Raw genomic sequence first — 22,883 nt, forward strand, 5'->3', positions numbered from 1 at the left:
TTTCCAACCCAAGCCATTCTATGATTCTATGATTCTGTGATTCTGTGATTCTATGAAATAAGATGTGTATATGAGAACCAGGTACCTAAAATGCAACATAAAGCCCAAAATAAGTAAAATTTATCATTATTATTACTACTACTACTACTATTGTTAAATGACATTTCCATTCTGAAGAATGGTTCTTTCTTACCCAGTGACAAAAGCAACGAATTTCTGAGTACACATCACAGGACAAATCTCCATCAGGCAGTGTCCTATTCACCCAGCTGTGAATACCCAGCCAGAGGGTATTGTTAGATATCTATTTGCCTCAGCTTCTGATGTCAACCTTTAATGTTTGTTGGGTTTTTTTGCTGTTTGTCCTTGCGATGACCTGGAAACCTAATGAGAGATTAAACCCAAGACAGTGTATAAGGACTGGCTTGAAAAAAAGTAGTGAAACTCTGTTCTGTGCTCCAGTTTGGCTTGCAGTCTGGCAAATTGTGGCCTCTTCAGGATTAATATTCTAACCTACATGTCAGTTATGTGTGTTCAGGGATAAAATTCTTTGTTCATTTTAAGCAATGCTAACTTTAGATTATTTCCTCTCTGTTAAGATCTAGCAGCATTTTTAATGCTGACCAAATATAAATAAAAAAATAAAGAAAAACTTTTTGTCTAAGTGGCAAAAACATCCTACTCCTGCCTGCTGTGAGATCAGTGGAGGAAATTCTGATGGCAGAGATGTGATTGAGTATGCCATTCATGGGACCAGATCTGTCTGCAGGACCAACAAGACCAACAACATTTTATTGTGAGCTTTGCTAATGCCAAACAAATGGTCAAGTGCAAACTTAATCTGAGCTCTGGAGTCTGCCTAAGCCTAGGAGGACCAAGCTCTGGTCCTTGCAATTGGGTCAGGAAGGAGTGTCTGTGCAAGGACACCTCAGCTTGACCACCAGCAAATACCTAGAACTTGTCTCTTCACAAACTACATGTGGATGCTTTGAGCTGAAGCTACAGCCAGGCTGCAGCCAGCTGAAGAGGCAGAAACAGATTTTGGACCTTGCTGTACCTAGATCTACTGGTCTGCTGCTGGAGTTTAACGTTTGCTTCTGTTGACTGGGGAATTCAGTAAATAAAAGAAGTATTCTGGAACTTATCTGTGACAAGCTTGGATACCTCTTGCAAAAGTTCCCAAATCCACAGAGCAGGCATTTCACTTGCCTAAGAAACATGAACTGTACTGCTGTCACAGTACAATTCAAGCACAGAATATGTACTCAGGCAAGTCCACTCAGGCTGATATGCAAACACCCACTTTCTTACTCTTTGTGTTATCACAATAATATCTCAGAAACGGGCTCCTCACAAGCAGGTTTGTGGATGATGGGAATTTTAATGACAGATTTACACACAGCAAAGAAAATTGCAAAGGCCAAATGTTCAGAACCTAACAGGCTACGTGCAAGAAAGAGCAAAGCAGGCAGCATAGGAAAGAAATGGGGACTTAAAGAACAATGAAAATATTGAAAATCACCTCCTTGGTACTAACAGAAGAAAGTCCCAGGAAATTAGCATGAAAATGCAACCTGAAGGAGAGTTAAAGCCTGTATATGTTACCCACTAGGAGGCACAATGTTCTCATACTAGAATTAAAGATGCTATTCAAGAGGCTGGAATGTACTTACAATGTTCTCAGAACACAGCAAAAGCAAATTAAGAATGATGAAATAGATTAATAAAAAAAGGAATAAAAATCCATAAAGTTCAAATGAAGGACCTAATTCCATCCCTATTAAAATATAAACAGCCACATTCCCTTTAAGATCAGTGGGAGTATTATAATGAGCCTGAAGTAAGGTCCTTAGTACATGCTAAAATCTACACACATGCAAAATGTACTTAAAAAAAACCAACAAAACAACAGACTGTTTTTTGGTTTACTTCTAAAAGAAAAGTAGGCAGAAATAATTCCCTATATTTGGGTTGTTTTCCCAGAAACAAAGACTGAGTTACTTTTTATCTCCTAAAGCACTGCAATTAGTGTCAGCAGTCTGGTCCCAAGTCACAGGTGAATAAAAAGTTGAGAGGACCGGTGTCTGTGCTCTTTGCTGACAGCACCATTGCTGCAGGGTGGTGTCCTCCTTTCAGAGTAAAAGCAAAATGACAATTGTCTGCCACATACTAAGTTGCTAGTGATAGGGCTGAGCCTTCTGTGTTTCTCATGTCAGCTTCTCAGGGCTTGCAAAGAATTGACGCTTTGGCTGGTCTCAGCATTCCTCTAGTGAGTCTTCAGAAGCCGTATCAGCTTGAAGGGGATGGTACAAGGAGAAATGCAGAGAAAGGCCTGCATGGGAACTGCAAAAAGTCCACATGGCTGTATCCAAAACTTAGCACTGGGACACATTTGAGCCCTTGTGTCCTTATGAGTACCTCACATTGATCATGATGCCATGTCTGGATGAGATCCTTCCTCTTTTTCCTGTGTCTTTATTGGGAAGGCAGCCTAGCTGAACAAAATTGCAGCAGTAAGAGGCATGCTTTAATTAGTCCCTAATTTGTCGCACTGGGGAAAGCAGGGTCCTAGGGCAGGCTGTGACAAACCCTTGAAATAACTGGGCAAAGCCAATTCTGAGGCTTGCAGCTGGCTGGTTGACACCTGGCACTTGTGCAGAGGTGCTGAAGAGGAAAGGTTATACCTCCTCTGAGACCATACCAGGGATGCAGTTCCAGGTATCCAAGAATGTGACTCTGTGCAGCTGAGGCTGTAGCAAACCTCCCATCCACATCATCCATGCAGGACAAAGGTGTTGGGAGACTACCAAGGACATGAGCTCCCAAGCAACTGTTCTTGCAGATGTATGGCCACAAAGGGGGGGTGTTGAGGACATCTCAATATGTGCACTATCTAGGATTTCTGGGGAATTCAAGGACTGTTTGCTGACTGTGTGTCTTCACCCCTAGAAATAGGGCAGCTCTTCACAGTCCTTAGCCTCAATCTGACAAAACTTGCTGACCCACGCTGGTTCTGCTTCTCCTCTCTAGAAATGATTTTCTGCACAGGTTCAGCACTTTGGTTATATCTTGTATTGTGGTCTGTGGTTTTGTGGGGGCAGCTACTGTGACTTGATCTTTACTTGTCCCACAGCTGCCAGTCATCTTTAACATTGCTCTGCTTTTGTGACATTCAAGTGCTGTCCACTATCTTGTCTGCAAGCCTTTGACCTTTTTGGGTAAGGATTGTTTTTTATTGTGTGCTGAGTGTCATGTAGAGCTCCTTCACTGGGGCCTTGCGTACCACTACAGGGCAATGAAAATAATGATGATGTTAATAAACTCCCAAGAGATAGCAGTACCCCATAAGGAAAACCAGCAACAAGCTGTTCTTAAAGAATGAATGAAAGAGCAAAAAAGTGAATCATGTCCAGTCAAGCCCAAAGATGTCATTCCCAAGTTGATGTGTTCCACCTACCCAGTACTTGCTGCAAACTAAAACATCCCAAAGATGAAAGTAGACTGCTTGACGTGTGTCTCTGGTCCAACCTCTGGCAGTTGGGATTCGATACAAATCAGGGCCGTTCTGCCCTCTCTCAATCCAGGGCAGTTTGTCTCCCTTCTCCTCAACTGTCAGGCTGGATTTTGCCCAAGGATCCTGAAAACCATCAGCAAACAGCTATCTGCTTAGGGATGGATTTATCACTCTCTCTAGGTGGTTTGCCTGTTTCCGAAGGCTGTGTAGCTATTAGCATACTGAACCAAGCCAGGCTCAGAGAACACAGTTCACCTTACTTTCCCCGAGCGCTTTTCCCTGTTACTGAATGTTCCTGATCGGGGCAGAAAACGATCCGTTCGGGGCACTGGCACGGGGAGAGGCCGGGGGGGGGTGCGCTGTGCTGGCCAGGACCAGCTCTGTGGAGCCGGTTTGTCCTCCTTTCCCAGAGGAGCCCCGCAGCACGGACTCATTTTCCTGGAGCGCTTCCAGCCCGGCGGGGTGGCGGGGGAGCTCCAGGGGGGAGGCCCGGCCCCGGGGGAGGTGTCGGCGGCAGCGGCGGGTCCCGCCCCACTCACCTGGGCAGCCGCTCCGTAGCGCCGGTCCCGCTCCCTTTTGCTCCTTGGAGGATGAACGGGCCGGGGACGAAGGTAAAGGGTAGCCGGGTGGGTCGGGGGGCAGCGGGGCGATGGCGAGGGACCCCCCGGGGCGCCCGGAGACGGGGCACAGCGGCGGCGGGTGCTGGCAGTCTGGGGGTGACCTCCCGCTCCAGGCGGCACCCCGGGGCCGGTGGAGAAGTGTCCGAGTGCTGGTGCTACCGCAGCGCCTGCTGACCCCGCTCAACACGGTTTGGCTCGCCCGGAGCTGCGCCCAGCTCTGCCCGGTGCGCAGCGCCAGGGGCTCTCTGCGCACGCAGTGACCACTTGAGCGCGGTTTGCTGCCCAGATATTCCCACACAAGAATAAATCAAGGGAGTTGTGTTACTAAAGTAACAGCGAGCAAAGAACAAGCTTCCTGAGAGGAAACGAAGTCTTGATGGAGGACTTTTCAATGCTGGTACGAGAGCCACTGTTGCCTTTCTTAACTTTTGAATGGTGTGAAGTACTTGATGCAGTCCTTCTCTGTCCACCAAAGCAAAGGGTTTGGTGAAGAGCAGATGTCTAAGCCTTTTAAATGTGATCGGATTTTGTCACAGAAAATTTGCTTGTAACCGGAAGTATCTGTCCACTGTCCTGCAAAAAGTTGAGCTCCTCAAGGGGAATAATGTTAACACACAGGGCTACTGCCGGTGGCTGAAGCCTGTAGTTACCGTGCATTTCTGTATGTTACTCTTCCTCTTCACAGCAGTGTAGTAAAGGGTTACTGTGTCTCCCGAGAATATGCTGATATTGATGGCAGTGGCCCATTTTAGGGAACAGTCCCGCAGGTGTCTGTCCCCAGGAGGGAATCTGCATCCCTGGGGCAGCTCATCACCTATCAGCACTGAGGAGCAAACGCCCAAGACTGCATCTTCTCCTGCCCCTGGAGAGAAAGAAGCAGCTGCAGACAGAGGAGGACAGAACCTGTAGCTCTTCCCCGCTCACACACAAAGGGATGGAGAGGCAGAGTGCAGGAAGGTGCATGCCCCTCCATGCACTCTCCACAGAATCTGTGCCTCACTGCCTTTACAGTGGCACAGACTGATGGTGGAAGGGGAGCCAGACTGAATTCCCTTTTCAGCACTGCTTCTTTGAGTGAGCTTGCAAAATTTCCATAGAATCACAGAAAGGTTTGGGTTGGAAGGGACCTTAAAGTTCATCTAGTTCCAACCCGCTCATACAGGTAGGACACAGTCTAGAGTGCAAAGTATTCCACAAACTTCTGGGGAAACTGGGATAGCTGGCATTGTCCAAGCCAGTCAAAATCTGACCGTAAGAGAAGGCTAAAGATGGGGTTTATGGTATGATTAGCAAGCAATCCCAGCAAAACCTTTCTGTCTGAGTAATACCTACCTAGGGGAATTTTGTTGTAGGGTGTTGCTATCGGGAAGCTGTTACTCACAGCACTCACAGAATATAGCATGCAAATGCAGACTAACCAACCCATGGTAAATTAAAACACTGCTTTGCTGCAGTGACTGATTTTTTTTCAAAGTTATGAAATGAAGGGAGTTTGGAGCAGGAAGACAAAAAGGACTTGATTTTGCTTTTTGGTTGATTTGGAGAAAGGTGATTGTTTTTAGTGAAGTTACTCTTGATCGTATGGGTGAGATAGTCATTGGATTTGTGGGCTGAAAAATACATCCTGCTTTTCCTCAGGCAAAAGAAATACCATTTGCCTCTCGTATTTAATATCTTTCTGTTTTCCAAGCACCACTATTTCTAGTATTGATGAGTAAAAGCACAAGGTTAACATTTGATAATCTATTACCAAATTATTGTAGATGGGGGGGGGGTGTTTAACAAAATAGAGGTATACAGAGAAGAGTTCTATTCTAGCTGCCATGATTATTATTTTCCTCATATCTATTTTAAGTTAAAAACATAGCATGTAGCCTGGATAATTTAAATAATTTCTAGGTATTTACTTTGCTCTATCTGGGAATGCAGCATGTTAGATTTTTAGTGTAGTTTAGAAACCTTTTGGACCAATATGAAAGGACGCAGAAACTGTTGAGCTTCCTAAGAGTCTAGTATTTTGAGGTTTTTTGTTTGTTTTTTGTTTGTTTTGTTGTTTTTGTGGGGTTTTTGTTTGTTTTTGGGGGGGGGTTGTTTGGTTTTTGTTTTTTTGCTTTTTTTTTTTTTTTGGTTTTTTGTACAGGCTTATTTATACATTCTTAAACTGGTTTTACAGTAAATGAACCATGAATAGAGGTAACTGTCTTCAGTAGCTGGTTGTCAAGTACCAGATTTTACAGTCTCTGTAAAATGTGACCTCTGAAGTAGTATATTCTTACTGCAATGAACTGGGATTTACAGATATTGCTTCCAATAATGCCAACATAAACTTACCAATCTACTTATAACATAGAGTGTTAATATTGAGGTCAGAGTGAAGCCTATGGCTGGCTTTGGAAAGGATATAAAGTTTGGAGGAGTATATTTTCTTCATTGTGGAGGGATTTGCAGGTGTAAACACCATAAAGAATGTATATCCACTGGTTTTACTGGAAAGAAAAAAAAAAAGAGGAGACACTTCAGGATTCCACTGATGGGTTCCAGAATCACTCATGCACTTCAATTCATCACACTAAAATTAGTCACGTGTAAGGAATTGGTTAAATTGGTTAAGTAAATTGTTAGGATTTATACAGCTGCAACTAAAGGCAGCGAAGAGCTCTTTAGTAGTGGAAAAACTGGTACATGTGAATGTCTTCCAGAGGACTGACTTAATTCTTGGGCCATGCTAAATATGTATTTCTGAGGGCAGAGTCTGCTTCAGTATATTAACTGTCCCTCCCAGAAGTCCCTGTTTGAATTCGTATGTGCTGCTCATTGTAAAGCCTTCTGCTTCAGTGGCATCAGTCAGGGAGGGTTGCAGCAACATGCCTGCAGGAGCATGACTTAAGCATGCCATAAAAGGTGGTGTAAGTATGCATGCATGTGTTTGAAATATTCCCTCTTCCCTCCCTGTCCAGTAAATCCATGGTTGTCCTCTCACAGGCAAGGTGCAAGACAAATACCAATGTTAGGAAAATTAATCTTTAACTTCCCATTTCTTCACTTCCTATTCCAGCAGCAGACAGACATCCCTCTCCTTTGCACCCACTCACTGTGCCCCACTCCAGCCTCCGCTCGTCCTAACGCCACTTGCTTGTTCCATCTCTCTAAGTTCCTTCTGAGCACCACATACATAAGGAGAAGCGAAGACAGTTGGGACTGTTCAGTCTGAGAAAGAGAAGTCTTGGGGGCATCTCGTCGATGGATGTAAATGCCTGAAGGGAGGGTGCAAAGAAACAGAGCCAGGTCCTTTTCAGTGGTGCCCAGTGACAGGACCAGGGGCAGCGGGCACAAACTGAAATGTGAGAGGTTCCCTCTGAACATCAGGAGAGAACTGTGAGGGTGACTGAGCACTGGAAAAGGGTGCTCAATGAGTGATGGAGTCTCCATCCTTGGGCATACTAAAAAAACACCCAGATAGGCCCTTCCTGAGCAACAAGAGGGTTGGACCAGATGACTATTCCAACCTCACCCATCCTACAGTTCTGTGATTCTCCTGTCAGACAAAGCATCAAGTTATTCTCCCCACTTCCCTGTTCCTTTTCAGCATTCCATGTAGTTTCCCATCCTGCAGCTTTCACTCCTCTCAAACATTCTGGCACTGAGCACAGGCAGGATTATCCTCTTCAGTGGTGATCCTTCCCCATTACCCAAAACCCATTTAGCAAACATTCTCCAGAGCTGTGACTCTTTGTTCCTACAACTTGTTCTCTGACATTAACTCAACCTAAGCAAGGGAAATCCATGTAAGGATGGGCAGGTGCCTACAACACTATCTTGACAATGTAGCAATGTTGTCAAAGTATTCAGTAGGATTAAAAACCTGAAAAAAGAAACCTGAGTGCTGGGATGTTAAGGAAACTTAGATACTGATGGGTGAAATAACTTATCCTTGATACCTATTCAGAAAAAATGGACCTTGAATAGCTAGTAACACAGTTTAGGATGTGACGTGACATTTTCACCAAGCTCAGTCTACAAAGTCAAAATACTCCTTCCTTTATTAAAATGTAAGGTGCTGTTGATACCTGGGGTGAGTAAATTCCTATGAACAAAGTCTCAAACTAGATGGTCGACAACCCCTAGAGGTCTTTTGGGGCAATGTCATTTACACCAATGTACGTGTCCCGGGTGGCATTCCTGAACTCCTGGCTCTGCTGCACATCTAAGGTGTGGTCTAGGGCAGGTAACTGAAATCCCCAACTTCAGTTTCCAGACTGTTAACAGAAATTAAAAGGGACTTGAAAATATAGCAAGGGATGCATACAACTTCTTGCTCTTTTGTTATTAAATGCCGTTTTAGGATACATTAATATGCAATTTAATGTATTATGCTCTGGGAGACTGGGAGGTCTCATCCAGAACTGCAGCCTGAGCAGCAAGAAGGGCTGCATGGTTGGGTGATGAAGTGCAGTCTGCCTCATTGCACTGGTACTAAGCCTGTCTCCAAGGTACTCCTCAAAGACAGCCACCAGCAGAGCAGTATGGTAGGATGTGATTCATGACTTGGGTTGTGAATATCAACAACTAAAAGGAAAACTAGGGAGGTTTTCACTGGTAACTGGAAAAGCATAGTTTGTCAAATAGATTGATCTCAGTCTAGCTATTGACGAATGAGTGAGTGTCCATATTGCCATAATTAGAATAAGCCATGGTCTGGATTGGCAGAGGCTAAAGGCTCAAACAGTCCTCTAAACTGAGGTGTTTTAGCGGTGAAGCCACCACTTCTGACTAAACAGTCTCTAATCCACAAAAGCAATCCAGGAGCCTTAGGAACCAAAATAACACTCTCAAACAACTTTGTCATTCAGCATCACAACCCTTGCACCAACTGTACTCACGCTTGTATTTTCACATCACTTCCTAAAAACTAGGTGGAAAAACAGTGATCAAACATCAGGTAGTGCTCCAAGGAGAAGAAAAGGTGAATTCACAAGTGTTCATTGGTAACTGGGTATCAGATAAATGCTTTATTGGGCAGGCAGCATTCTGCTTGGATGACATGACCAATTCTTGAAAGATTTACAATGTGCCACTGAAAACAGGGAGATTTAAACTAGAATCTTGCAAATACTTAAACCCCACATGTTTAGCTTTACACCTCGTAGGTCGTGTTGCTTAGGTCAATGAAACTATTCACTGTGGAAAGCTAAGAAGGTGTGTAAATCTCTGCAGCATTAAACATTTTGCTTGATTGTCTCCCCAGGGAGCGGAAACAGGGATTGGCAGCTATCAGACATATAGGCTAAAACAGCAGCTCGTGCCTTTGGATTTTGGCCTGACTGGAAAACAGCATTAAAAATTGTGGAACAATCCTGGCCTTTTTCCTAACTTGCAGTGGGTGCTCTGTGGCTCTGAACTCTCCCCAGACAATTGAGATTTGCTCACCCACGGCTAAGAAAAGTAGGTGCATTTTGACAGACAAAATAAGTATTTTTTAACTGCTTTTAGGAAAAGAAAGGAAAACGTACTTGTCACGATGGGGACGCGGGGGGGCGGGTGGTGTGATGTTGTGCGTGCGGAACGCTCGCAGGCAGACCCTCTGCCAGGGTCGGGAGGGGTCTGCACCGCTGGTGACGCTTCTCCTCCTTCGCCCCTGCCCCCGCGGCTCAAGGACCCTGCGGTCGCAGGCGCTTCGTAAGACCCTGCCGAGACGGGGAAGGGTCTGGGGTCCCCGGGGGCGGCGCGGGGGCCGGGGAGGCGCCGCAGGGGCGGGAGCGGCCGGGGCAGCGCCAGCGGTGGGGGGTGGTGCCGGTGCCGGTGCCGCCGCGGGGAGCGCGGCGCAGGGGCGGCGGCCCCGCAGCCCGCTCGGGCGGCAGGTGGGAGCGGAGCGGAGCGGAACGGGCCGGTCTGCCGGCGGTGCAGCGGGGCGGGGAGGGAAGGGAAGGGATGGGCTGCGCCCCCAGCATCCACGTCTCTCAGAGCGGCGTGATTTACTGCCGGGACTCGGACGAGTCCAATTCCTCCCACCAAACCACCACCATCTCGCAGGGCACCACCACCCTGCACGGCCTCTTCATCAAGACAGACGCGGCCGACTCCATCCCCTCCGTCCTCGCCTACCAGAGCCGGCAGCAGCCACCGTCCTCCGCCGCCCCCCGCCGCAAAGAGCGCAGGGAGCCCGGAGCCTCCGCCCGGGCCAGGGCCACCCGCTGCTGCGGCGTCGAGGCGGAGACCCAGACCAGCAACGCCAGCGTCAAGGTACACCGCTGCCGCTCAGGGAGGAGGGGGCCCCTGTGGGGCTGGTGTGGGTCCTCGCTGCCGGCCGCGGTAGAGGGAGGACGGAGCCGGAGCATCCCCCGCCTGCGCCAGGGCGGGAGGTGATGGTTCCTCGAACGGGATGCAGCTGCGGGGAGCGGCTGCTCTGGCGCCCACTGACTCACCACAGCTGCGGCGGCCGGGCCGGGCTGACACTGCTGCGGGGCGGGGGGGGGGGCCGCGCCGGGGCGCGCCTGGCCCAGAGCACCCCGGAAGGCAGTGCCGGGCCCCTCGGGCTGCCCCGCTCCCGCAGCACTGGGGTGGCTCCGGGGATGCCCTGTGCTGCGATCGCTCCGGGAGTTACAGCGGGGGGGTGGAGGGGAGGGTTCGTGTCCAGGTTTGTGGCTGATGGCAGGTGTTGGGCGTCTGGGAGAGGTGTTAATGTGGCGGAATGAAATCTGCCTCTGCTCAGTTCTCAACAGCATAAAGCCCGTACTTGCTGTTGGGTTTTCTTCATTCCCTTTTTTCCCTCTTCCTCCCCCGTATCTGGTTAAAATGAACTGTTGCTGCGAGGCGTGGAGCCGAACCACTATGATCTGCATACAGGCAAATGCACCTGGCTGGTGCAGGGCTAGGAGATGCTCCCGCGAGGGGCAGGCAGGGGCCGTGCCTGTAGGGTCGTCTCATCCACATCTGGAAGGCTGAGTCCCTCTCTCAGTGAATAAGCCAGCACTGCTGTAGCTGCACATCAACTTCCTCGCCGAAGTTCACTAGTTAAAAGAGATGACAGCTCTGGCGGGTTTGGGGCGGGGGGGAGAGGTGGTATATTGATATTTTTTTCTTAGTATCAGGGCAGATTTCATTAATTCCCTGAAAATTTTCAGATCAGAATCGAATTTTACTTTGTTGCCATATTCCAAATCTTATTATGAAAACAAATGGTGCCTTGTGATCCCACTGCGCCTTGGGTTACTCTTCCGTTGTACTAATAAAGCAGGATATCATGTCACACAGTAATTCCAGGGGATTACATACATCCTGGTATTTTCGTATACTATAATTAAGAAATTAAAAGGTTATATAATCTTACATAATAAAAAAACAAACAAACAAACAAACAAAAACAACTCCAGACATCATCTAAGGAAAACACAAGTGAGAGACATCACAGAGAAAGTAAACCCACTTTTTTGGATTTGGGGATTAATTTGGGTTTTTTTCAGAGTAGAATACTTTGATGAAATACGTTGTGGTTGGTTTGTTTGTTAATGTAGAAAAGAGCAAAATAGAAATTCTTACACAATTCATTAAGTTGAGATATGGAAAAAAGATTTTTTTTTTAAGTGGTAATGCCCCTTTCTGTTCTTATGAATTGTTTATTATCTGGGAGTGCATCATGTGCTCTTACAAACAAACACATTTGTCAGTTTTCTGGTTATTAAAAGTGGACATATTTTAGATATTTTTGAAGTGCATAATTTGCACTGTAGTATTACTTTGAATAATTTCAGTTCTTTTTACAATTTTAGAGTCCCAACCACCTAAGGGGAATTATGTGGGTTGGGTTATTTAGTATATATTTAACAACTGCTTCGATGATACAGTAGAAATGTCTTCATTCTTGTGAGATTTAAGGTCTGTCAAATACTTTGTGTATTTTTTTTAAATAAACTGTTGCCTCCATTCTTGATGGTATTTCTGACACATTTTCCTACAGGTTAATATCATGTTTGTCTGGCCAAAGCAAGGCTGGGGTATTGCAGAACTATCATGGAGGCAAAATGGTACTTGGTGCCTGATGGGCTATAAGAAATTGAAAATAATGGATATATGTTCTCCGGTATTACATGATAACAATCTTTGTTTCAACTGAAGTTCAAAATGAAGAAAAACACTAGTTATTTTGGTACAGAAAAAGTGTCTAGTAATACCGCATGGTTTTAATGGATGTAGTGCTTGGTTACATGCATATGCTGTGTTGAAATCTCATGTAACTGTATTTAGGGGACAAAACAAATAAACAGACAAACAAGTTTTAAGGCTCTTGTTGCTAACATATAGCCTGGTGGGGAAAAAAAATACCCAACCCTTTTCAGACTTCTGCTGATTATCTTATTTTTGTCCTTGAAATGACAAGTGCAGCTAGCGTAATGGTTTGGTTCTTCATATACTGTGTTCTTCGTGGAAGAGAAAAGCCTGTCCATGAAACTCTCTTGAAAGCCTGTCACACTAGGAACAGGTTTTGACAGTTTTTATTTTTTCTACACCAAAATGAAATTTCAAAGTAAAGCTTGAGAAGTAGAGAAATACAATGAGACAGTATATTTTACCAATGTTGGTATGTCTTAAGTTCCAAGGTGGAAGCATTGAGGAGAAGAATGCACCCCAATATATGAAGCATCTAGCTTTTATGGGGATTTCAGATCTGGGGGAATAGGGAAAAGGACGCAGCTGCCAAATACAAATTGCTATGGAGAGTATTCAGAAATCCAGAGTTGCATCAGGTTTATGGATTCTGGAGAAATTAAACCCTAAGCATGGCCTTGATTTCAAACACAATTCTTCTCTTTAAAGCAGTATTATGTTTAGGAAAAGTCACTGTAATTCTCACTTCTTGTTTTGTTTGAAATGTATTGCTGTTCAGCTGGCTGCTAGTATGTTCTGCAGAACATGAACCTTACCAGATGTTGGGTAAACTTGGAAAATAAACCTCCCAACTCTGTAACTTAGTGTGATCAGGGTCCATTTCACAACTCAATAGGATACCTACCTAAGACTTCAAAGCTCTCTCGAGCATACTCCGGGGTTCAAAAGATTTGGGCAGACCAAATAGAGTTGAACTATGATACAGTGCAAAGCATTTTTAATTTAGGTTAGCTATTCTCTGAGAGATGGTGGCCTGAGTAACTCTTACCATAAAGAAAATTGTTAGTAGAGGGATGCTTTACTTGGACAAAGCCCAGACTTCCTGTATTTTAGTGAATACACTAAAAGGACTTTGGCAAAGGATTTGTGGCTCTGTATCTGACCTTTCGGTTTCTCCTTCAAATGGTGTAGGTAACTTCAGCAAGCACTGTAGATGTCCTTTTAAATAATGCTGGACAGAAGTGTTACTGAATGCAGAAAACGACTTCTTCAGAAAATAATGTATCAGCTGGCAAAGGAAACCAAGCAGCCTGGTAGATTAAACTTGTTTGGTGTTGAGTCACACAACATTCTGGACTTCCACAACTGTTCTGGGTGATAGGCATTTATATCATAAAATATAAAATGCTTGCTTCTTTTTTCCCCCTGCCTTCCCTTGATAATAGGAAAAGAGGAGCGTTGGAAGCTTGTCAGAGAACAGTGAACCTCAGCCATTTCAGCACTAAGAGTCAAGAGGTGCCTCAAGGACTTGTGCACCCCTCTAAGTCCTCCAGTAAAAACTTATTTTGGAACATTTGCTTTCAGTGCCCAAAACACCAAACATTTGTAGGTAAACTGAGCATTGATAGTATCTGTTTTCTACTTTGTACCATTTGCTGTGCACAAAATAAGACTCTGAGGTTTTACTGTGAGGAGCTGTAAGTGGATTTTTTAACAATTTCTAGTACTCCATGATCATACTGACTGCAGAGCAGAGAGATTTCAAATAAAACTGACCTGAAAGACATAATGAAAGCTGTGTCATATACCATGGGGAATAACGTATACTCTTGGGATGAAGGGGTAGGTTTGAATTCTGGCAGCTGAGAGTGCTTAATGATTGTTAGGGTGTGATACAGAAAATGGGCACATAGTTTCTCATTTCTCTTCTTCAGATGAGGAATAATCCAGTCATCTATCATCCTTTAAGTAGTGGTTTAGACAGCATAGTAATTGAGCAGATTAAGGTTGTGAAATTAAGCATCACACTTGCCCTGCAGGTAGTCTGAGAGAGACAAGGCTACCAAACGTCTCTTGCACACATTTCCTTTCACGTGGCTTTAGTTTCCCCTCCATGCCTTGGACATCTATCACATTGAACTGATGAGCTTGCTCTATTTGCTGTAATGAGCATTTGAGCACCTGACTCATAAAAATTTTCCTGTTGGTGGTGGGGTCCTTCAGCTTCTCCAGGACTCTGTTATTTCAGACAGGTTGCTGTACCTCTTCTGCATCCATGGTTTCCTAGATGAGGTATTTGTACCAGGCTGGATTATACAGCCTAGGCATTCCTGAAGTAACGAGTAATGCAAGCACGTATTTTTAATAACTTGGTAATGTTCTGAGAAGCGGTCCATAATTTTGTGTAATGATACTTAAAGCCTGCAGAAGTTAAAAAGAGTATTATTTATACTCTAAAAGAGATCATAGTCATTTCTGAAATGCTGGGTGCTCATAGAAAGCTTGTCAGATTAATGCAAGCAGAGCTGGGGACATTCGTACGCCTTAGTCCTATGTGCAAAAAAAAAAAAGCAGGAGAGCTGAGGGCTCAGGCTTGGTTTTGTGTTTGGCTTTTTTGTTTGGGCTTTTGTTTGTTTGTTTGTTTGGGTTTGTTTTGTTTGGGCTTGTTTTGGTTTTGTGTGTGTGTGTTTTGCGGGATTTTGGTTTATTTTTTTTTTAGTCAAAGTCTTCATAGCACAAGTCAGACATGCTATTTGCATGAACCCTGTAGTCCCATTTTGAATTATCTGCGTACTCCCTCAAAAGTATTGCTGCTTGAAAACTCAAGGTCAGAAGAGTAAGCTTTGGTGAAAATGTAAGCAGTGGTGTAAAGGGGAATGAGAGATGAAAAAGAAACCATGCTTTGGGTTAAATTCTCCTCTTACACCACCTCCACTGCTATCAGATCTCAGTGTACTTTAGTTTCCGTGTTGATCATTCTCTGCTTTTATTTCCTGTCTGCCTGTTGGTCACACCTCTTATTTTTTATAAAGATTCAAGTCTGTCTCCATCACAGGCTCTTTTTAGCGTAGCCCGAAGGGAAAGATGCATGGTGTATGTGAAACCTGTAGAGTGAATGTAACTTCCCTAAAATTGCCTTCAGTGACGGCTGTATGTACCTGTGTGGTTGCTAGGAAATAGCATGTGAAGCGTTTTATGGTGTAGCAGAGTTTAACTCTTTAGGGGGAGTATTGTCATGGTAACCAAACCCAGTATTTTCAGGACTTCAAAATAAGTCAATAGCAGCGGGATTATGGCTTCAGAAGATCAGCAGTTGCCTTTACCGATGTAAAGATAAATATGCCATTATCCCATTGTGGAACACAAGCCTGTGTGTTTGAAGGGCATGAGCTTACAGTAATGGCTGACACCTGATGATCTCTTGAGTAGTACTGTCTCCCTCTGGCCTAGTTTAGTAGGTGCATTTCTAGCCCAGTAAGTGACCAGTCCTACCAGGCAGCAACAGCTGATTGGCCCCTTGCTTCTCTGAGAGTGTCTTTTTTGGGACGATTCTCACAGGCCATAAGGTATGTTGAGCTCATTCTATACGAGCTCCCACAACTCCCACAAAACACTGGTGCTTTTGGCTTGTGCAGCTTGAACCAGCTTTCGTTTTGTGTGAGAAGGAAGTGCTGTCGGATATAAGTTAGGAGTACCAAGAGAGATGGCAAGCTGCACAGCCCTCTGGAGGTAGCGTCTAGTGCAGATAACTTTTTTCACTTGAGAAAACCATTAGTCCATTTGCTCATGAGCTTTATTTTTCCCTTGCAGGTCAACTGATTTTGTCACTGCCCCAGCCTTCAGCATCCAATTACTTACAAATGTCTTTCTCACCTGTTAAAAGAACAAAACATGTTAGAGACATTCTGCTCCTTTGTGTTACCTCTGACACTGTGAATAGACAGTTACTGTGGAGAGTGGTTAAAAAAAACAAACAAACAAAAAAAAATCACTGTATATCTCTACCCACTGGTTTGGCCATCCAGGGCCAAATAATTCCTATATTGAATATCATAGAATCATAGAATAGTTAGGGTTGGAAAGGACCCACCATGGGCAGGGACTCCTAACCTTAGACAATGTCACCCCAAGGCTCTGTCCTGCCTGGCCTTGAACACTGCCAGGGATGGAGCATTCACAGCTTCCCTGGACAACCCATTCCAGGGCCTCACCACCCTCACAGTGAAGAATTTCCTCCTTATATCCAATCTAAACTTCCCCTGTTTAAGTTTGAACCCGTCACCCCTTGTCCTATCACTACAGTCCCTAATGAAGGGTCCCTCCCCAGCATCCCTATAGGCCCCCTTCAGGTACTGGAAGGCTGCTATGAGGTTTCCACGCAGCCTTCTCTTCTCCAGGCTGAACAGCCCCAACTTCCTCAGCCTATCTTCATACGGGAGATGCTCCAGTCCCCTCATCATCCTCTTGGCCCTCCTCTGGACTTGTTCCAACAGTTCCATGTCCTTTTTATGCTGAGGACACCAGAACTGCACACAATACTCCAAGTGAGGTCTCACAAGAGCAGAGTAGAGGGGCAGGATCACCTCCTTCAACCTGCTGGTCACGCTCCTTTTGATGCAGCCCAGGTTACGGTTGGCTTTCTGGGCTGCGAGCGCACACTGCAGCCGGCTCATGTTCATTTTCTCATTGACCAGCACCCCCAAGTCCTTCTCCGCAGGGCTGCTCTGAATCTCTTCTCTGACCAACCTGTAGCTGTGCCTGGGATTGCTCCGACCAAGGTGCAGGACCTTGCACTTGTCATGGTTGAACTTCATGAGGTTGGCATTGGCCCACATCTCAAGTGTGTCAAATGTAGAATATAGAAAGGCTAGAGCTTAGATTTATTTTGAGAAACTCCACAGGTAAACATTGCTACTTTAAAATCAGTCTCAAGTTTAGACTCTAAATAATGTTGAATTATTCACTTTGAAAATACAGAACAAATTTTGGTGTACATTTTCAATTAATTGATCTCTTGTCCTGGATTCATACTGCATCTGGAGAGCCAGCTTTCATTCTAAAAGGGTGTAAAAACTGGAGCAATGTCATTTGGTTTTATAGCATGGCACAGTGGAGCAGGAATTGCAAAGATTTGGGCCACCTGGACTCCGGCATACAGAAATCACAGAGAATGCAATTAAGTGTGAGCATGTGTACAGGTATTATTATATAGTTTTTTAATAAGAAATCCAAGGAAACAACAGTTGGTTGAGACACTCTGCATTAGTAGGATCAGTAACATCCACTGTAAGGAGGTAAGGCAATGAGCTGAAACGGGCAGAATGGAGTTTTGAAGCAGTGTAGCTATTGGAAAACAGCTATTCAACAGCTGTTTATAAGCCTAGGACAAACTGTGCTCTCAGAGAGTTTGCATGTAGAGCTGTAACCTGTTAGATTTAATTACAATATATTTATTTATATTTGGTGGGGTGGGGTCCTATTCCTTTCCAGTTTTATGCATGTTTTAGTCAACATAGGTATGTACTTACCAGCTGCATATGTTTTAGGGCTATACAAAATCAGCTTAATCAAATATGGAATTAGGCATGAGGTCTCTGAAGTTTGCTCTGGAGCTGCTTCCAGCCCTTTCTTTTCCCTTTGTTTTTAGGTCAGCCATTTTGCCACAGGGACAGAAGAAGAGGCTTTCTTCTTCCCACATTGCAGATTTGGAAGACTGTCTAAAGGCACTGTGAATGCCAGTATTGCCAATGGTTATCCTTCTCCTGCAGTTATATTTAATAATTGTTGCATACGTTTATGAAATGCAACTGGTCAAACCATTGCATTAGCCAGAAAACCAAGAAATCCCTTTTAGAAAGGCGGGTGAAAAGGAGGCTTTCAAGTTTTCTGTGTGTTTATTTCCAAAGTGAATCATATTTCTTTTGAAACTCAGAGCCTCCAGGGTAGCAGGTAGCATGGTGGCTAGGGTGATTTTTGGAGATGAGACACCCAAGTTCAATTCTGTGTTTTGAAGAGGTTCCCCCAAGCAAGTCCCCTGTCTCCTGAACAGTTGGCTGTTGTGGGTTTCTCTTCCTTTTGGTTCTGAGACCCCCTCTCTGATATCCATCCTTTCAAAGAGTCCCATCCTAATGAATCACTACTTCCTCCTGTCACAAAGGAAGCCTTTCCCTGAACAGCTGCTTAATTATTATTGGGAAATACCACAAGGTTTCAGGAAAAGGTGGTATGTTCTATTTCAGAATACAACGATCCACATGTGCTAAATGCTGAGGGCTGTGTAACTGCCACATTGAACCTCTTGTTGTGGCCTCGTTTCAGGCTGCTTCCCTTTCAGTCAGACTGCAAAGTGAGGGAGGCCAGGATAGCAAGACACCTCAGAAGTCTGACTTCTTACTTTCTCTTGAACCTTGAACACGGTGCAATGGGCTACATCTGCTGGACAGTGCTCCTGGCCCCGTGGAGCTCTGCGTGGCGGCTGGAGTACACTGCTGAAACCTGGGAAGTCTTTCACTAGCTTTGGTCTGGAGGCTTTTGCAGACATAAAAAAAGGTCAGCTAGAGGACTGTGGGTTGATGATGGATGAGGTGAAGACCTGAGATGAGCTAACCAGAGAAAGACATCGTTGTTCAAGTGAAAAGTAATCAATCTGAACTAAGTTGGGGTGCTTGTGGAAGGAGCATCTGTTATGGGCTGGAGGAGATGGACAGAAACTTAAACCAAAGAAAGTGGGGCTGAAGAGGCATGTGAGTAGAATCATAGAACCATAGAATGGTTTGGGTTGGAAAGGACCATGAGATTTTCTAGTTCCAATCCCCTGCCATGGGCAGGGATACCACATCCTAGACTGTGTCGCCCGAGACTCCTGGCACCCTTGAACACTGCCAGGCATGAAGCATTTACCACTTCTTCAGGCAACCCATTCCAGTGCCTCACCACCCTCACAGTAAAGAACTTCTTCCTTATATCTAACCTGAACTTCACCTCTTTAAGTTAAAAGCATTGCCAACTGCTCTATCCCTGTCCATCAGTTCCATAGCCCCATCATAGAAGGCCACCAAATTGGTCAGGCAGGATTTCCCCTTGGTGAAGCCATGCTGGCTGGCACCAAGCGCCTTGTTGTTTTTCATGTGCCTTAGCATGCCTTCCAGGAGAATGTGCTCCAAGATTTTGCCAGGCACAGAGGTGAGACTGTCTGGTTTGTAGTTCCCTGGGTCATCCATTTTCCTGTTCTTGAAAATGGGGGTTATATTTCCCTTTTTGCAGTCGTCGGGAACTTCACCTGACTGCCATGATTTTCCAAATATGATGGCCAGTGGCTTAGCAACTTCATTCACCAGCTCCTTCAGGACCTGCAGATGGATTTCATCTTGTCCCATGGAGTTGTGCACATTCAGGTTCTTAAGATGGTCTCAAACCAGATCCTCTCCTACAGTGGGCCCAAGGTCCTCATTCTCACAGTCCCTGCATCTGCCTTCCAGAAGCAGAAGTACGGTAGAAGTGTTTAGAGGGAAAGAAAGATTTGTCTTGGTGTCAGAGGATCCCAGTGACACTTGGAAATCTTGGGGAGATGTGATCATCTGAATATAGTGATTTCTGTCCAGATCTTATAGCTAAACAACAAATAATATAGCTTGCAACTCAGTGCTAAGGAATTTTGTGGATTGTAGCAATTGTCTTGAATATGCTGTTTCTGGATTTTATTTGAAGTAGTCTTCATGAGCTTGTAAAACAATTCAATCATACATTGGTTTCACTGGAACAGGAAATGCCTACGCGGTGTTCTGTGAATAGAGTTGTAGTAATGTATCCACTGCTGCCTAAAGTCGTCTAATAGTCTGTGGTTTTGTTTCCCACCCCATCCCAACAGCAGAGAATGCCTGTGTAATTTAATACTTGAGAGCAAGAAAAAAGTATCTAAAATTTGTCTAAACAAATTGAAGTCTGCTAGCCATTTTGTTTTCCAGTGCAAACTCTATACTCTTGAAAGGAAGAAAATTCTTGGCTTCACATGTCTTTTCTCCTTGTTTGGAGTACTGGTCCTGACAAAGCATGCTGGTTTGTTGTGGTGTTGTGATAGCTGGGGGAAGAATGCTGGTAGCTAAATCAGTGCTTTTCCTATAAGACAGGAAAGGGAGCTTTCTGGGAGAGTCTTGTCCTGAAGAGAGCTTTGACAGAAGGGGGGGAAGAAACTCCAGCCCCTTCCTCACCCCCAAAACAAAGCAAAAAATCCCCAAACAAACAAAAATCGCTGCCAAAACAAAACAACAACAAACCACCACCAAGCAGGGTGTTACAATCCATCAAAATTATTATAATACGGAGGTACTTCTGGCACAACTTTGTGAAATAACAGCGTGCATGCCTATATTCCAAGCTCATACAGGATGTTGCCAGGAGAGGATTCGATCTATAGTCCGTTAGAGCACAGTCTAATCACCTCTGTGAGTCAATGCATGGGAATGAATTTAATCTTAATGGCACTTTTTTCCTTTCTGAAGTGACTTGGTATAAATGTCACTTCATTTGGTGGAAGTTTCTTTGGTGCATTTTAGCATTTTGGTCATTTCAGTGTATAATCTGGTCATTCAGGTAGGCTTGGGGTAAGCAACAGAGCTTGTTTGTTTCTCATACCATTAGTTGATTGAAAACTCTGAGTTTGATGCTGCTAAAGACTCAAGCTCAAAGATGAGTTGTGACAGTCTTACAAATAATATATTTAAAATTTCATAATTTTAAATTAGACTGTGCATTCTGGTGCTAGAGATATCAGGCTTTTTCTTCCAGGTATGAAGACAGGTGTTTAAAAAAAAGTGAATTACCATCAAATTATTTATAGCATAAAAACTAGTGGGACTGATCAGTGTTGCCCTCAACCGGAAAGTATTAGGATAACCATAGCATAGTTTGGGTTGGAAGGGACCTCCAAAGGTCATCTAATCCAATCCCCCTGCAATGATCAGGGACATCTTTGAACTAGATCAGGTTGCCCAGAACCACATCCATCTGGCCTTGAATGCCTCCAGAAATGGTGCAGCCACCACCTCTCTGGGTAAAATACTGTGCCAGTGTTTTACCACCCTCGCTGTAAAGAATTTCTTTCTCACATCCAGCCTGAATCTCCCCTCTTTTAGTTTAAAACCATCACCCTCAGTCCTATCACAAGTCCTGCTAAAAAGTCTCTCCCCATCTTTCTTATAGGCCCCTTTTAAGAACTGAAAAGCCACAGTAAGTTCTACCCATATCTTAACTTCTTCCTCCTGAACAACCCGAACTCTCTCTCTCCTCACAGGAGAGGTGCTCCATCCCTCTGATCACTTTTGTGGCCCTCCTCTGGACCCTCTCCAACAGGTCCATGTCTGTCCTGTGCTGAGGTCTCCAGAGCTGGCTGCAGCACCCAGGTGGGTTCTCACCAGAACCCAGAATCAGACCAGAACCCAGAAGCAGAGCCAGAATCACCTCCCTCCCTGCTGGCCATGCTCCTTTGGGTGCAGCCCAAGACACAATTGGCCTTCTGGGCTGCAAGTGCACACTGGCGGCTCATGTTCATCCACCAGTACCCCCAAGTGCTTTTCCTGTGAGGTACTCTCAACCCCTTCATCCCCCAGCCTGTACTGATATCAAGCGTTGCCCCAGCTCAGGTGCAGGACCCTGCGCTTGCCCCGCTGAACCTCACGAGGTTTGTGTGGGCTCACCTCTCAAGCCTGTCCAAGTCCCACTGGGTAGCTTCCCATCCCCGAGCTTGGTATCAACTTGCTGACAGCACATTCAATCCATGCCATTGATGAAGATGTTGAACAGCAGTGGTCCCAGTACAGACCCCTGAGGGTGCCAGCTGTCACTGGTGTCCATCCAGACATTGAACCACTGATCACAAGTCTCTGGATGTGACCTTCGGCCAATTCCTCATCCACCAAACTGTCTGCCCATCAAACCCATATCTCTCCAGTTTAGAGAGAAGGATGTTGTGGGGCACTCTGTCAAAGGCTTTACACAAGTCCAGATAGACAACACCTGTACCCCTGGTCAGATCCTGCAGTAAATTAGATCTATATACTGCTTTTGGGGGTTTAGATCTATATACTGCTTTTGAGGGTTTGGGCCCTCACAAATGTGTGTGGAAAAATCTTGTATGTTCAGTGTCTTCTTAATACCTACCATTTTTTGCCAACACATGGTTCTAGAGTTTGGGAAGAAAAGCTAGCAGGTGGTGAGAAACTCTTTTTAAAAATAGTCTGAACCACCAGTTTTAGACATTTGTTTGTTTTTTTCCTACCTTACCAACTCAGAAGGCTCTTTTTTGTCAGTTTGCAGATATGTGTTAACTAGAACACCAATGCACATGTAGATCTTTCTTGGCCCTCTGGCATTTTAGTGGCTTAGAAACTATCCATACAGTTCAAAGAGTTCAGTAATGAATCATCTTCAAAGAAGGGAATCATTTTCATGGGTTCCACCAGATTTATACAAAAGGCTATTTTTAGATCAAAGATTCCGCCCCCCCACACACACCTTAGAGCTGTGAGACATCTGTGGGTTCACCTTAGATTTGAAAAATCTGTGCTGAAAGTAACTCCTTTAAGGCCATCTTTTCATGTTTACTTTGTTGTTATTCTTCATTTGATTGCAAATTATCTGCCAATCGCTTA

General features: G+C 44.8%; 1 protein-coding gene across 7 annotated transcripts in view; it reads left to right on the forward strand.

Moving 5' to 3' along the window:
* Window positions 1-4,043: 4,043 nt before the first annotated feature.
* The window catches only part of PDE8B (phosphodiesterase 8B), an 82,852-nt gene continuing 64,012 nt past the window's right edge, over window positions 4,044-22,883 (forward strand). For 3 of the 7 annotated variants that reach the window (XM_065664090.1, XM_065664091.1, XM_065664092.1), the window contains exon 1: window positions 10,052-10,374. In XM_065664090.1, coding sequence (XP_065520162.1) covers window positions 10,063-10,374 — 312 coding nt within the window. In that variant the 5' untranslated portion in view covers window positions 10,052-10,062. Of the gene's footprint in view, window positions 4,126-9,549; window positions 9,577-10,031; window positions 10,375-22,883 lie in introns of those variants that run through there. The other 4 variants (XM_065664096.1, XM_065664093.1, XM_065664094.1 and 1 more) reach the window with 4 other exon arrangements.

This window comes from Lathamus discolor, chromosome Z (genome assembly GCF_037157495.1).
Source record: "Lathamus discolor isolate bLatDis1 chromosome Z, bLatDis1.hap1, whole genome shotgun sequence".
NCBI classification, from domain to species: Eukaryota; Metazoa; Chordata; class Aves; order Psittaciformes; family Psittacidae; genus Lathamus; species Lathamus discolor.